The sequence below is a fragment of the Halichoeres trimaculatus genome, unplaced genomic scaffold (assembly GCF_033239565.1).
Source record: "Halichoeres trimaculatus isolate MK-OKI-2021-1 unplaced genomic scaffold, fHalTri1.1 fHalTri1_scaffold_18, whole genome shotgun sequence".
Taxonomy (NCBI): domain Eukaryota; kingdom Metazoa; phylum Chordata; class Actinopteri; order Labriformes; family Labridae; genus Halichoeres; species Halichoeres trimaculatus.
Genome location: NW_027437196.1, coordinates 6234665 through 6251412, shown reverse-complemented (window position 1 = coordinate 6251412; position 16748 = coordinate 6234665). Strand labels below are relative to the sequence as shown.

The 16748-nt window shown below is 40.3% G+C and overlaps 1 protein-coding gene across 6 annotated transcripts in view; it reads left to right on the top strand.

Annotated features, from left to right (window-relative positions):
- rreb1a (ras responsive element binding protein 1a) overlaps positions 1-16748 on the top strand; it is an 86845-nt gene that overhangs the window by 36264 nt on the left and 33833 nt on the right. For 4 of the 6 annotated variants that reach the window (XM_074693106.1, XM_074693105.1, XM_074693108.1 and 1 more), the window contains 5 exons: positions 8886-8978; positions 9057-9294; positions 9402-9471; positions 10060-10149; positions 10670-10833. In XM_074693106.1, coding sequence (XP_074549207.1) covers positions 8886-8978; positions 9057-9294; positions 9402-9471; positions 10060-10149; positions 10670-10833 — 655 coding nt within the window. The remainder of the gene's footprint in view (positions 1-8885; positions 8979-9056; positions 9295-9401; positions 9472-10059; positions 10150-10669; positions 10834-16748) is intronic. The other 2 variants (XM_074693107.1, XM_074693109.1) reach the window with 1 other exon arrangement.

The window sequence follows — 16748 nt, the reverse complement described above, 5'->3', positions numbered from 1 at the left end:
TGGTTGAACACAAGGCCCAACTGCCATTTATCGCCACTGTGGTGCCAAGAGAGCATGGCATTGATACTATAAAAGTAAAATAATTCAAAAAGTTTTAAACTAGTGTAAAAATTTGGGTAATATCCCTTTATAAACTTAAATTTAAATGTCTGATTTTATCTTCACTGATGCTCACGCTGATCTATGCTTCTGGTTTTTACTGTCTTTGCTGATGCTCTCCCCACCTTGGCTTCTCATGTATGCACACAAAAGAGAGGGGAAGTGTGCTCTCCCAACCTCAGGCACCTCTCGTAAGCCCTTAACTTATTGCATGCAAGTACTTAGTTCTTTTGAGTGAAATGCTCCTTTAATCAAGAGTTTCTGCGATTTAGCTGCAAAATTTGATGCAAAGTAACAGAAATAGACCGCTGTTTTAGGACTGAAGTGTCCTTAAATCTTTGGGTCAACAGTTTGTGCTCCAGCCCCTCCAGTGCACAATCCAGACCAGTAAACAAACGATGTTCCCAGTTTGGTGTGGAAGAAGCCAGGCCTCATCAGCGTTAATGCTCCAAGATCTGAACTCACATCTGGCTGCAATGTTCAGGCGTCCACACACTTTTGGCCGTTAAGTGTGTATCTGCTTCAGGATATTCAGCGTTTGGCTTCGTGAGTGTGTGTCAACAAGTTAGGGCAAAGTACTGCAGAGAGGGGAGCGGAGGAAGGAGGGACGTCAGGAGGTGGAGGATGGGTACTGGCAGCTGAGTGTTACATGGCGGTGCAGGAGGGGAGGGGAGGGGAGGGGAGGGGAGGGGGGTCAATGAGGGAGAAGGAGAACACACTCGCACATGGGGAAGCAGCAAAGCACTCTCTTGTGACTCCCGTGAGTGTGAGCTTCCTGTTGTGGTCGAGACGCAGAAACTGAAAGAGATAAAGACAGAGGGAGGGAGAGCCTTTCACTTTATTCAGCCTCCTTTAAAGTTTCAGAGAGGCCTGATCATCCTTAAATATCAACATCAGCTTCTTATAAGTCAAATTTGAAATTTTGTAAATCTATAATTTACTCTATTGTGAAATGGAAGCTGCCATTTAAAGAATGAAAAGTAATTGGATGAAACGGCTGCAGCTAAAATGTTTATCCGGCTGACCTAAGCCAATTAGCCTCAGCTTGCAGCATCAGTGAGGAGTGATAGCTTACCTTTCCCTGTTAGCTTCACAAACACTATTTCCCTTTTGTGATGACACACATCTAGTTAAACAGTTCGTTAAACAGCATCAGCCAGAAAATCTTAAGATACAAAATTTAGATTTGGGGCCTGGTTTTCATGGGTAAATTTCTTAGTTGGGCTAAAACTGGACTGGAATGTAAACATGTCAGATCCTTCTTGTATGCTTTCTCTAATTGTAGCAGTATCATATGTATTGACACTGATGCTTGCTCTATTCTGTACCTTAGGGGACTTTGCTGGTGCTCTTCCTGCCTTTGCTTTTCATATGTGCATGTGAAAGAGAAGGAAGGTGTGCTCTCCCCTCTTTAGTGATGAGAATTTGGCTTTGGCATTCCAATTAAGTATATTTTAAGTAGTATGTTGTTAGCGTCAGAGGTCTTTTTATTTTTGGCTAACACAAGTTGTTTTAAAATTTGCTTAAGTTTAGGGATGGGAATCATAAAACGGTTCCTGTTGAGAATCAATAAGAAATGTTTCAATCTATCGATATCGTTAGCCTTTGTGCTTAACAATTTCCTTATCAATTCTTTACATTGTGCCAGAGCCGCTGCACCTTACGTCGACTAGTCTGCTGCAGCTATCTTAGCTTAGCGGTTAGATAATATTTCCCAGAAAGAAATGTTCATTACTCTCTCTCAGGAGATTCATATTCAGTACATTCGAAATGGTATAAACCACCTTATTTACCAAAATAACAAAATAGCGCAAGCTTGATGCTAACATATATGGGAAACTGCATTGATATGCTAGCAGTTAGCATACATCAGTATAACTTTAGCTTCAGAATAGAATTTCAACTTTCATCACAGAAACATATCACATCAACTCTTTGTAAAAAATACTGAGAATTAAATGTCAGTTGAAAGGCTAATGGCTAACTTCATAACTACAGAAAGGTTCCAAACAACTTAAACCATTGCTATTACCACTATGAGACACTAGATGGCCTACTTGAATTATTAATATATAACAACTCAGTACATAAACGTCACATTGTGTGCAGTTTTTACCTGTTTCTGTATAATTATGCCCAGAAATATCCAGACTCAGGGACCAATTAAATTTAATTCACTTACAGTATAAACTCGATTTAATGTTGTTGACACAGAAAACCTGTAAAGCTACTTTTTGTACCAAGAAAATTCACAACAGGAATTGATAAGGGAATCGATAAAGAATCAGATCAATAAGCAGAATCGATAAGGGCATCGGTATTGACAGATTCTCATCAATTCCCATCCCTACTTAAGTTTTGTGTTTAGTTTTCTTTTTACAAATGTAGAGGAAAATTAGCTTCTAACTATTGCTAAACTATTTTAAGATTTGAAATCCGTTTTTTAACATCTGTAATGTCGTTTAAACTGAGATGAAAAACAATCCTCACTGTTGTTTAGAGTCTGAATGTATGTCTGAAGAAATGCTGACTGGAATCTGGTTTTCCCTGTGTGTCTTTTGGGCGTTGCTCTGCATGTCTGCATGTGTGTGAAGCCATTTTGAATGAGATGAAAAGAAAGATAGATGGAGCGATGGAGACGGAGCGACAGTTAGGAAGAGGTAATAAATAGCCAACATATGGTCACTGGATCCCGTCCTCCCCCACTCTTCTATCCATCTCTCACATACATCCCTCCATCCTTCACCCTGTGTCTCTACAGCTAAACACAGACTGTTAGCCGACACCAGGGGAGACACACGTACAAATATCCCACCTCACAAAAAGAGAGTGATATAAATATAAATGAAGGAGGTTAGAAAGGCAAAGATAGAGGAGGCAGTGAGTTAGAGATGAGACAGAGTCCTGGGGGATGTTTGCTTTCTACAGCAGGTGTCAGTTTTGTCAGTTTGCCGCTGGCTCTCTGCCTTGTGGGGCTGTAAATGATGCTAGCTGGCTACTAAGGCTTCTTCTTTTCACTGGAGATGTAGAAGTGGTTCATTTAGTTAAAGCAGGTAAAAAAAATGAGGAAAAAGCTCAAAATTTTTCATCAACTCCGAAGAACTTCGCTATTGCAGCACTCTCATGCTGGCATAACTAGCAAGCATTGGGAAGCTAAGAGAAAATTGCTGTGTCACTCCCAGAAATGTTCTTCTCTTACCTGGACCTTTATGATCATATTTACAAAAAGTAAACCTAATTTAGATTTAGATATGATGATTAAAGAGTTTAAATTTAGCTGGTAGGGAAAAAGTGACTAACAAAACAGAAAAGGGCAATTACATCACCTATTTGAGTTATTAGCGGCAGTTAACGATAGCATCTTTGCTTCAGTCAAAAAATGCAGCTGCTAATGCTATACTAAAATATTTAAGATAGGTCAAAAGCAAGAAAAATATTCCAAATTAATGTTAAAGGATGTAACTTTTGCCTTTTTTCCAGGCGTTGGCCAGAACCATATTCTTTGAGTCCAATCTAGCTAGCATGGTTTAGCTAATAGAGAAGTGCTGAGTCACTCCCAGTACTTTCTGTGTTTTACTTAAATGTAGCTATTCATCAACTCCATGTCAGTTACTATTTGAATGTTATACTTAACATACATACTCAAAACAATAGATAGGCTAGTTTTTTTTTCAATTCTAACTGCTAAAACTGGACTATAAGTGTTAGATAAAAAAAAGTTAGCTAGCATGGTGGAAGCTGATGTCAAATGTCTATAAAAAAAGGAGTATTTTTATGTCCTGGACTGAAATATATGCAATATTGTGAAATTTTACTGGCTTTAAAAAGTTGTTGTTACCATGGATGCTACCAGCCAGTGTTAGCACAAATAAGCTAGCTATACTAGAAGCTAACTCAGCAAATATTTGAGTAGCATCTTAACAATGAATCACTGTACTCAGCATGCTACCTAAATGTATAAAACATGTTAAAACCAATAAACTGAAAACAACAGCACAACTTGTAGCTATTATGCTAGTAGGCTAGCACAAAACAGCTAGTTAGAGCCCATAAAGGCTAAGTTGCTGCATATGATAGAAGTTTTTTGCTAACACATGACAACGTAATACTTGTAGGTTGTTTGAAATAAAAGTGAGAGATCTTATATGATTACATTTCTAACTAGACTAGTGTTTAATTACCCAGAGTTTGATGCTAATTGGGTTTCTACTCATAGTTTAGTCGTCTGAATTTAAAGCAGGGCCTTGCTGCAGCTCCGCTGACAAGATTTTATGTCCCAGCTGTCCCGTCAGGCGAAGGGAGGCAGGGACATCGAGGATTTATGGGGCTCAGGTGACAGGAAACTTTTGGACTGCACCCTTCTATCCCACACGTTCATTCATCCATCCCTTCATCCGTCCATCCCCCTCCTCCTCCTCCTCCTTCTCCTCCCCTGCAATGACTCTGACAGTGGGTTACATCTTCACACAGGTGCCACACACAGCAGGAGGTTATGTCGTGAAATCTTTGACCTTAGAGTGACTTGGAGCAGGACTGAGAATGGAAACTTCATTACTTTGACAGAGCCGTTTCATAAGGTTAACTAACTGTGAACTCAACAGCTATTTTTTTTTTTAAACTATTTTCCCACACATTTTTTAATACCTCATTTTCATGCTCTTCCTCATAATGAAATAAAACCAGCATATAATGAATGCTAAAAAAGATTATTGTCATGACCATTGACCCACTTATATTCTATTTGATAATGCTGAGCAATAACAAAAAATCCAAAAAATAAAGTTAAAATAAATTGTATTACAGATTCTAATTATTATTTTTGTTTAATAAAATTTTACAGAGTAGAAATATTTTTTAAAGATGCCTTTAATAAAATTTCATTGATACTGTTCAGCCATTGGCTGAGCCACACTGCCATGGCAACAGTTCTTCCACTCTATGTTTCATCCCATAAGTTACTGACTGTAAACATGTTTTAGAGACTTTCTCATCCCTGTTTTTGGTAAGTAAACATATTTTTAAGCTTTTAATGTCTAATTAAGCTCTTAAAGGGCTTTTCTTAGCCGTCTTGCTTTTAGTAAATTTTTAACAGACTTTAGTGATGGAGAGATTTTAAGAAGTTGCTGACAGTTGGTGATTTTTGAGGTAACAAACATAAAGTTGAGTATTTAGGACAAAGTTACACAAATCAGGAGTTTGTAAGAAGACTTTAAGCTGTTTACAGGAAATTGCTCTTCCATTCTTTGCCGCAAAAAGTTAAATTAAATTTACTATCATCATCCAAAACCTTTCGGTGGCTTTGCTTTGCCTCTTTTTTCTTGATCAGAGTCCCTTCACATGTGTTTGGACGTTAAATGAGGCAGAAAGGAGGAAGAGGAAGAGGAGGAGGAGTGATGAAGTTAGCTTGAAGGGGAGGGAGAAGGCGGGGAGGGATAAATGGAGTGGCGGTCTTTGTTAGCAGCACTTTGGCACAGAGAGACAACTTTTCCATCACACACACACACACACACACACACACACACATAGATACACCATTTACTCCCACATGGTGACCTTTTTTCTGCTTTTGCATGGATGTGCAAGAATGTCAGGATGTCAGCGCTCTATCTGTGTGTGTGTGTGTGTGTGTGTGTGTGTGTGTGTGTGTGTGTGTGTGTGTGTGTGTGTGTGTGTGTGTGTGTGTGTGTGTCAGAGCTGGTGTGAGAATGACGGCTAGGAGCAGATGCAGTAACATCAGCTATCTCACACACACTCTGCGCAGTCATCCACAGAGTCATGTTTTAGTACGTCACAGTGCAGAGAAGACTCTACACGCTCTAATCTGACAGATCATTGATCCTGATTGGCTGGAATATTAGGAGCTAATGTAGAAGTTTCCTTTCTCCTTCCCTTCCTCCATCCTTGTTCACTAAACTAATCCCCCTCTCCATCCTTCCTCCTCTCTTCCCCCCTCCTCGTCTTCTCGCAGCCGTCTGTTGCTTTCCGTTTCAACAGGCTGTAAAAAGTGCTGCCTGAGCACTTCATCAGCCAATCACAGCCCAGAGAGAGTGAGTGTGTGAGTGTGTGAGTGTGTGAGTGTGTGTGTGTGTGTGTGTGTGTGTGTGTGTGTGTGTGTGTGTGTGTGTGTGTGTGTGTGTGTGTGTGTGCTGAAGACGAATGATGCTAATGTAAAAAACAATCCAGGGCTAAGCCTGGGATCCATGTGTGTTGGTGTGTGTGTGTGTGTTTGTGTGTGTTGCTGCACCTGCCATGGCCATGTTACAGTTTGTCATGTAAGAGCAGTGATACAAGGAGAGGTCACTGGAAAGACTACACACACACACACACACACACTCACACACACTGCCAGTTGTCACCAGTCACTCGCAGAGCTCCACTCATCCTCTCTTCATCGTTTCTTTCTCCTCCTCCATCTTAAATTAACTTGTAAAGCCACAAACTTGACATAACGGTTTTGCGGCTACCGCTGCTCCTACCATCTTGGTTACGGCACAGGGCATCCAGTAGGGGTGGGAGAAAAAATCAATTTACGATATATCCGGATCTTTTGTTTGACAATGTCGAAATTGGGATAGTTTGTTGAAAAACCTTTTTTTTTTTTTTCAAATTCGAATTCTTCATTTCAGTTTTTATTTATAAACTGGATAGGAAAAAAGTTACCACTTTTCTCCAGCAGAGGGCCAAATGTTTCTCTCCGACTCTTGTGATGTTCATTTTATGGGAAAATATGGCTGATATAGTCTGTAGACATTATCATCATCATTTAACTTTTTCACTAAAAATCGCAAAAATTGTAAATATTAAAGAATTGCAATTTAAATAAAATCGGCACCCCAAAAATCGTAATAGAATCAGATCGTGAGAATAGCATATTGTCCCAGCCCTAGCGTCCAAGTGTCTGCATCCTGTGTCTTTACAAAAAGGGAAATAATGAAATTGCTCTCCACCTGTGGCAAGAGAGACGGCAGTACTTTTAGCGGTAACATTTGTTACGCATAAAATATGCGACAAAACTGAAATTCGATAATACACAAAAAAGGAAGCACCGTCTTTCGTTACCTTTCATTAACCTTCACGCCAAAGGGACCTCCAGTAACAACATCTCTTTCTCTTCTTGCTTTCCTTTTACAAATTTCTTCCCCTAGCTACAGCAGCTTATATGTCTTTTCTATCTCCTCGGCTATTGACGTTTTTTTTATAGCCTGAAAGTTTTTTTGATGACTTTTACCCTCTTCTTTTAAAACTTATGGGAGATCTTTTCAAATTTTGTCATCATTTTCTTTGGAACAGTGACAAAAATCCAATCTGGTAGTGCAATTTCTACTACCTCACCTGCTTCTTGCAGCTCAACACTGCCCCCTACTGTGCTGGAGTGTGTTGACCTCTTAATAAGTTGATGCAAGCAGCAAAAGAGAAACTCCAATTTCTGATCATTTCTGTAAAACTTCAGGAGAAACCTCCAGTATGAAATCTCTTACGCTTTATTATATCTTTGCACAGACTTCTTCCCCTAACTAATCACACGTGCAGCTTCTGTATTTTATACGCCATCAAAAAATTTTGGGGTGACTTAAAAATTTGTTTTGTTAAACTTTTTGTGCATCCCCTTTGATTACTTGAAGATGTTTAAAAAATTTTGCAGCATTATTCTCAGAAACAGTGATGCAATTTTTACTATCTTGCCAGTTTGTTGCATCTGAATACCGCCCCCTACTGTGTCGGAGTGTATTCACCTCTGACTTAGTGAATATGTGATAAAGTTGTATTATTTAATGGATAGTTAAAAGCCACAGCCTGATAAAGCATGTCTTCTTTGTTGCTGCTGCAGCTTCTGTAGTTTCCGTTTTTGCTCTCAAACCAAACCTCATCCATCTTTCCATCATTTTAAAGAGCTCTCCCTCATCATGTGATCCCTGCTTCTCTCTTCCTCCCCTCGTTTTTTTCTTTGAACGTGGAATGTCAAACACCCTCTCCTACCCTCCACCCTCCACACACACTCACACACACTCTCACACACACACACAGGCCTCTGTCAGAGCTGGAGGAGGAAGTGGCCTGCACTGGAGTGCGTCTTCCTGTGGGGGCTGCCAAACGGGAAACGGCAATTAGCTCTCATCTTCTTCTTTTTCTCCTGCAAGCAAAAAAAAATCTCCCAATCCTCTTTTTCCTCCATCATGCTTCCTCTCTGTCCCTCCATTTCTTCTAAACCATCAAAATTTTAAAATAACATCTTCTCTTCTCTGTTTTTGCTGTGTCGTGTTTACATCCATGTTTTGATCGTCTGAATCAATCTGAAACCAAAAGTTGAAAAGCAAAGAGACGGCTCATACATGAGGAAGTTGAGGGCTTCAAAACTTGTGAAATGATCAAAATCTGTGCCTTTTTTTGTAGTGTAAAGAGCAGTAGCTTCACTTTTTGTCTCTGAACTCACACAAAAGCTGAACTTTAAATCTGTGAATGAAGTTTTGTAGCATTTAAAATCTTCTTGAATAACCGGAGCTGCTCTCTGTGAAACCAGATATCACGCAGGGATGTTAACTCGAGCCTGCAGACATCACCGGGAGCTTCTTGTGCTATTCTGAGTTTGCCTTCACCCTTCACACACCAAACTCCATTGACAAATTTGCCCGTTTAATTTGTCCTCATGTGGCGTCCCAGGGCACAGAGTCAGAGGACAAGTTTCACACCTTTGAAAGAAATGACGTCATGTTTTGTCTACGTGATTTGAGAAAAAAAAACATAGACTAGTGAGATTAATTGTGTCTTTTTGCGTTTTTGTTTCTCAGCAGTCATGGAAAACTCCACAGAGGAGCAGCCCGCAGACATAAACGAGGAGGAGTCGGAGTTAACGGAGGAGAAGACGCACAATAACCTCAAAGGTAGGAACACAACCTTGTTCAAAATCCGACTTCTTTAAAACGAAGAAAACACAACTGACTGATTTCTTTACGATGCAGCGATCAACGGAGTGACGGACGAGGCAGCGAGCGAAGGAGAGCTGCTACAGAACGGAGATCGAGGAGGAGGTGAAGAAGGAGGAGGAGGAGGAATGATGGGAGCTGAAGGAGGAGGAGATCTGTCCTCCATCAACGCTATGATGTCAGCAGTGATGTCAGCAGCAGGGACCATCAACGGTGACGGAGATGGAGGGAGTGGAGTCACCTCGGCCAACTCCTCCGCCGGCCCTTCCCCGAGGTAAGGGCGGAATATTTAAAGGGACATACCGCTGTTTTTATCCACTTAATCTTACTCTGAGTAACTCTATTTTAATTGTCTGCACTTCCTGTTTTCCCTCCTTGAAGCCCCTCCCCCAGCAAGTCTCTTACAGCAGCCATGAGAGCCCCGCCCAGCCGCAACGCACGACGCACCCAGGTACTTCCACACACAGTCCCTCCTTTGCTTGTCTCCTACCTGCTTTACCTCCTTGTTTCCTCACCTCTCTTTTTTGCTTCATCACTGTGGTACATGTCTCCTCTCTCATCCCCCATCATGCATTGCAACATTCCACTTCGCGTCACTTCTTCCTGTAGCTGAAACAGGAAAAGAGGAAGTGCTGCTTCCTTGCTCAGCGTGTGTTAGAGAATATGTGTGTGTGTGTGTGTGGTCATTCACAGTGATTGTTTTCACATCTTTTCCTCACAATGTGTGTGTGTGTGTGTGTGTGTTCGTATGTGACCCTCTCAGGTGATTGGTCAGCTGCTCTCAGGATGTTACTTTCACTTTTAAACTATTAAAAACTTAAAGGAGTAGTCCGCTGCTTTTTCTGTGTTTTTTATTTCTTCTTATCAAAAAGAGTGAATGCTGTGTTTATTTGGAACTACTTTCAGCGGCGGATGAATCCCATAATAACACTTTAATGCATATTTAAGGTAGCGGAACAATGTGTGCAACATTAAACTGAAATAAAGCTACATTAGGATGCATAACAACTCTCTTTTTATGTTTCTTTTTTACTCCAAGGACACCAAAGACGACAGCTCAGCTTTTATTTGCCCGCTGTGCGACAAGAACTGTCAATCACAACACCAGCTCACCATGCACATCAGACAGGTAAACACTCATAATACTAAAAAGTTGTGTTTTGAGGGTCATTTTTGTTTATTTTTGCTGTTTTAACAATAAAAAAACAAAACTTTGCTCTTACACTTGAACCAGGAGCAGACTTTTTATCATGTTTTTCAAAAGCACCAAACTCCATTGAGAAAAGTGTGAATTTTGTGTTTCAGAGCTCCTGCATTAATCAGTTGATTAGTTTGTGATTTCATTTCATTCTTAAGGTTTAAATAGTTACTTCTGCTTAAATAAAGTACTCAGTTAACAACAAATATTACAAAGAATCACATTTTTCGGAGAGCGATATGCCAGCATCTCCTGTGTGCGTTGAGATAAAATGACTGATTTTGTCAATGGGATTCAGTTTCTTTTTTAAGGACCATTTCTGGTCATAAATACAACCTTTGTTGAACAAAAAAGTGTCTGATAGGATCAATCTACTGTCATGTTGACCCAATTGTGCTGTTTTTTTTTTTTTTTTTTAAATAAGTTAATGTTTTCTCCTTCCTTCCTGCAGCACAACGCAGACACCGGAGCGACAGATCACTCCTGTAGCATCTGTGGGAAGTGCCTGAGCTCGGCCTCGTCGCTGGACAGACACATGCTGGTCCACAGCGGAGAGCGACCGTACAAGTGTTCCATCTGTGGACAGACTTTCACCACCAACGGCAACATGCACAGGTACACACACATACACACACATTAATGTCCTGTTTATTTTTGTCACAGCTTGAAAAATGGTTAGAAACTGCTTTATTTCATTTTGCTTAGTTTTTGCTGTATGCTTAATGAAGCAAAGAAACTGCAGTTCCCTAAGTGCCCACTAGGGGCTGGTTACAAAAATTGAATCTGTCTCCATAGAGTCCCATGTTAAAATGTCCAACTTTCCAGCAGAAATAAACATGTTTCAAATCTTAATTCACATACAATTGATACTATTTTTTTTATATTTGCCCATATTTCAGCCTACTTGGGGAAACTCTAAGAAAATTCTTTTTTACTTTTTTTGAACTTTGAAAATATAAACCTTCAAATTTTGGAGCTATTATCAAATGCTTTGCTAAGTTTCAGTGACTTTTTAACCAACATTTTCTCAGATTTTTTTTATTTATTTACCAATAAGTTATGTTTTTTTTTCTTTTTTTGTACAATTTACTTTTTGGGACTTTTTCTGGAGTTTGTTAAAATATTGTTAGGCTTTTAGTGTTGCTCTATTTTTTTTACTTGAAATTTTACTTGAAATTTTACTGAAATTTTTTCCAGATTTCCTGTAATATTTGACCATTTTTTCACAAATTTTATTATTAGTATTGGTAGTATTTTTAAAATTATTATTAAAATGTGATGGAAATTGCTAGCTGAATGGAGAAAAGATGGATGATTGGACAGTTGTCACTAAATATGTAAATAAAGTGTAAACAGTCTCCTCAATTTGACCATTAACCTCTTAAAATGAGAAAAATTTCACGTAATGATTAAAAATGCAGAAAAACAAACACAATTTATTGCACACAAATCAGTGTGCATTGACTCTCTCTGTCTCACACACACACAAACACACAAAGTAACCTCGGGCACAGGAAGTGAGTGTTTAACCCGGTCCCCAGTCAACCATGATGGGAGTGCAAACTGGTCCTAACTTTGTGTGTTTGTGAGAATGTGTCTGTCTGTGTGTGTGTGTGTGTGTGTGTGTGTGTGTGTGTGAAGGGAGGAGGGGGTTACACAGGAAGCAGGAGGACAACTTTAAACCATCCATCACACACACACACACACAAACACACACACACGCAGAACAACGCCCTGGCATTTATCAGTGCAGCCCAGCCTCCAACATCAGACTCAACGGTCCCTCCTGCCACATGTGTGTTTGTGTGTGTGTGTGTGTGTGTGTGTGTGTGTGTGTGTGTGTGTGTGTGTGTGTGTGTGTGTGTGTGTGTGTGTGTGTGTGTGTGTGTGTTCATGATGAGCCTCAAACATCACGTCTAACCCTCTCTGACCTTTGTTGTTGCCTTAAACTCAGCAGAATAGTTTGTTAAAACACAGAGGGAACGATTTGATGCTTTTAATGTTTGCCCGAGACAAAAGACACATGTTTCATCTCCTCTCCTTCTCTCCTCCCTCCTCCTCTCCTCTCCTCCCTCCTCTCCTCTCTGATGGTATGAGGAGCAGTGGGCAGAGAGGAATGACTGTAGGCTGAGACAGACAGACAGAAATCTGTGAGATGTCACAGCACTTTGCTCCATAAGTTTCTTTTTGTGCCTGTGGTTCCCTGCTCCTCTTTGCTGGTTTTATGGTGTGAAGAAGAAATTAGAAACAAGAGGTCAACGTTACATAACGCAGCAGCAGTCAGCCAGTTAGAGACTCACTTCATGAGTAAATACGAAATGTTTTGTGTCTTTAACCCTTCATCACCCAAGTATAATACAGGCCACGCACACCCAGTTTTCTTTTTCTTTTTTCGTTATTTTTCCCCAGGAAGCTAATCTTCTCTTCTTTAGTAATCACTTGAATCTTTTCGCTAACCCAAATATTTAAAAGTTAAAGTAATAAGAACAGAATGCATCACTTATCGCCTGTGATTGGATCATATACATTCCTATGCAGTGCAGTAATACACTCAGGTCTTGTACACATGTAGTCAGGTATTTTTAAAGACAAATATCGCCCCCTCATTTGTTTTTAATGATACTTTCGCCCACAAATATTGAAAATCTGTCAATAAGTGCAGCTCGAGGCATTTCAAACCCATTGGCAGTGTTTCTCAGATGTAAAATCTGTGACAGCCAATCAGAGTGAGCCCCCGTCAATCAACTGTGATGTTTGAGAACTGAAAACTTAGTTTTTCACTTTGGCTGGAGTTTTCAGAATGCACGATATATCGGTATCAATATGGGTATTGGTCGATGTCGGTCATTTTTTTTAACATATCAGTATCAGCAGATATTTAATCATTAGCTGCCAGCATTTTCAGAATATCTTGAATGATCTTTCAAGACCCAAATGATATTGTTTTCTATGACTTTGTAAACACCAAAACTACCGAAGAGGAGTGGAGTCTCTTCTTTAAATCCAAAAAAACAGACAAAACATACTTTTTTAATCAAATTCATCTCAGGCGCGCCATCCTTTGATCCTCTTCATGGTCGTCTTTTCTCATGATTGCGCCGTTCTTTCTCTCTGAACTACCTCGACACATCATCTCAGAATTTTTTTTTTTTTCCAATATTGATATCGTTAAATACCGGTTATTGGTCAAAATTTTAATATTGGTGCATCCCTAGTTTTTAAACTGTGATTTTGTGGATGACAGGCCTTTGTGTATAAAAATGTATGCGGTTTCCCAAATACATGTGGACATGGCCTAAATATCACAGTACAGCTTGTCTTTCTGTCTTTGAGAAGCTGTTTGGATTTTGTGGCTGCCCAAATAGTAGATGAGTTACGGTAATTTAAAGAGCTCTTGTAAAATGGGAGCGCTGGCGTTGGGTTTCAGAGAGTTAAACTCATCTCTAGTCTGTTGACATCCAGTAAGGTTTAGCTTCAAAATGTTGCGAGGTGAAGCCAGGTATGCTAATTAGCACAGTGCTAACTTGCTAGCTCAACAGATAGATGGAATCACTTACTTTCCTCAAAGCGAGACCTACTTTAACCTGTTTTCGTAGGAACAGGGAGTCACGGAGTTCGGGAAAGTTGCACTCGGATGCTTATCCATTTGGTAGAATGTTGTCAACCAAGGATTTTTAAGCTAATTGGCTATCGCAGCACAGATGTTTCATTAAAGATCAGATTTTCAAACTCTCATGAAAAAGAGGACGAAGCAAGTTGTTCATAAATTTGTCAAGATTATTTTCATGTTTGGTTTTTATGCAACATTAAAGTAACAAACATACAAACTTGAGCAGAACAGTTGTGGTTTTGTTTATTCAGGCCTGACCAGAACTCTTCATGCGGATTGGCTGCTGTGGCATGAATGATTAAAGGTCAGCTTTTTTAACTCTTGTGAATAGAAAGATGAAGCTCATAAAACTTTAAATGTGTGGCGAACAACTCATCCGCATTGCCCAAAAAGAACTTGTATACAAATATTTTAGATGTTTGTTGTGATGCAACATGTGGACAGGAACAGTAGAGATCTGGTTCTGGTCTTGATTGTTTTCAGTCTTTGTGGTCACGTGACTCTCCTCCCTGAGCTCTCACTGAGGGAAAACACAGCCTCACAACGTGGATGCTGAACACACCCTTTTTCCAGAATTCCTGACTCAAAATCCTAAAAAACTCAAAGACCTGTAGCTTTTTATTTCATCACATTTTAAAATTCAAACTTTCAAATAAAAGCGGAGAAGGAGACAGAGGAGTCTCCACATGTGTCTGTCTGAGAGGCCCGAGTTCACACGCTGCTGTAGGAAAATAAAGAGGAGGCCTGTGTGGATGGAAAAGAGGAGCAGAGGGAGGGGAGGGAGGGAGGGAGGAATCCATTTTGCAGAAGAGCATCCTTTGAAATGTGAAACACGAGATTTTCCCTCTCTTCAAACATGCAGAGAGGAAGAAGAAGCGAGGGAGAAAAACAGGCTGAGAGATGAGTTCAGTGTAGGCGATGGATGGAAAGAATCATGTGTGCTGAATTTCCACCCCGGTTTGGCAAAATGTGAAATGTTTTGTTGCCCATTAAGGAGGCAAATTCAGAGAAATGATGTAAAAACAAACCCAGAGGCACAAAACTTGTGACCCAGCAGGAGGAGAGGAGAGAGGGAATAAAATCAAAACTGTTAAATGTTTAAGGAGAGAAATATTTCTCTGCAGAGCATCACTGAAGCGTGAAAATGTAGTTTACGTTTTTCCTTCATGGACCTGAAGGCATCACAAAGCCCAGAGGTTTAAAGAAACAAACTTGATTCAAATAAGGGAACAGGAATTAGGAAGGGAGGAAACAGGGAAAGGTCATTTAAGAAGGAGACAAATGAAAACGAGGGAAGGAGAGGAGAAGACAGGTGTCAAGGATGGAAGCTAGGATGCAAGGAGAGGATACAGCAATGAAGGTAAAGAGGAGAGGTTACAAGGTTGAGTAGGCAGAGCAGGAAAGGAAGTAAGGGAATGGGAGGAATGCAAAGAAAGTTTAAGAAAGTAGAAGGAAAGGAAGGATATAATGAAAGAAGAAAGGGAGAAGATGCAAGAAAAGGAGATGAGAGAAGGAGATAAGATGTGAAAAAAGGAAAGGAGATGCAATAGGAAAGAAAAGTTTAGAGAAAGGAGGAAAAGAGAAGACACCTGTCAGAGAGATGAGTTGATGCAAAGAGAACAGAAAAGAAGAGGCAAGGAAATGAGGAGACAAGGAATGGACAAGAGGAAGGGAGGAGATGAGATTTGGAAACAAGGGGACAAGGAGAGAAGAAGGTAAGGAAATGAGACCAGAGAGGAAAGCAAGTAAACAAAGAGAGAGGATGCAAAGAGAGCAAGGAGATAAAATGTTTTAATAAGGAGAGGTGACAAGTATAGGACAAGTAGGAAGGAACCAGAGGACAAGAAGAGGAAATAAGTAGGCTAGGAAAGAAGGAAGCAAAGTTGGTAGAACAGGAAAGGAAACAAAGAAATGAGAAGACGTAAGGAGAAGATGGGTTCAAGGAGTGGACAAGAAGAAGGGAGGGGACAAGAAGAGGAAACAAGGGGTCAGCAAGAGAGAAAAAGAGAAGTAAGGAGACAAGGAGAGTAAACAGGTATAACAGGACACAAGAAAATAGAAGACAAGGGGAGAGGATAGAAAAGTAGAAAAGGAAGCAAAGATTAGAAGAGGAAAAAAGGGGACAAAAGGGGAGAAAGGAGAGAAGAAGTAAGGAGACAAGGCAGCAAGGATATAAGAAGACATAATGAAGAAAGAAGAGGAGAGAAGGAGATAAGATGTTGAAACAAGGGATGGAGGAGTAAGAAGAGGAAACAAGGAAACAAGAAAAGTAGAAGACACCTCTGGTTTAAAGTCATCTAGAAGTTTAACTAGTTCGAACTTTAACTTTTTCTTCATCTAAATGTAGAAAACTCAAAAGTTTAAAATCTCAAGACGTCAAATTTTCAGTTTTCAGCAGATTAAAATCTGATTAAAGGTTTAAAAATGAATCCCAGATGTATCAGAGTCCAGAGCAGCATCACATGAGCCGTCTTCTGGCTGCTCTGTTGTGAGGCTTTGGGGCCTGGTTGCCATGGCGAGGCATCCCATTAACCTATTATGGGCTGGCAGCCGTGTGTGAGTCCTGATTGGCTCCCTGCTGCTGCTGCTGAAAGTTTGAGCCGAGCAGAGAGGAAAGAGGGGAGGAGAGGGGAAGAGAGGAGAGGAGCTGCTCTGTGTTTCAGCCTGAGGAAGCTCAGTCAGTCATTTCCTTACTTCCTTTCCTTTCTTCCTTACCTTCATCTGAGGGGTAGTTTCGTCCCTCCCCACTCTTTGGGTGTAAACATGTTACTGTTTGTTATTTGACTCTGATTCCAGCACAGATAGGCCGACATGTGTTTCTGTGTGGACACTGACTCAACAGCGCCCCTGTGGTGATGCAGAGGTACTGCAGGCAGGAGGTCAAACTAGTACATTTTGTTACTGTTTGTACTGTGGGCTG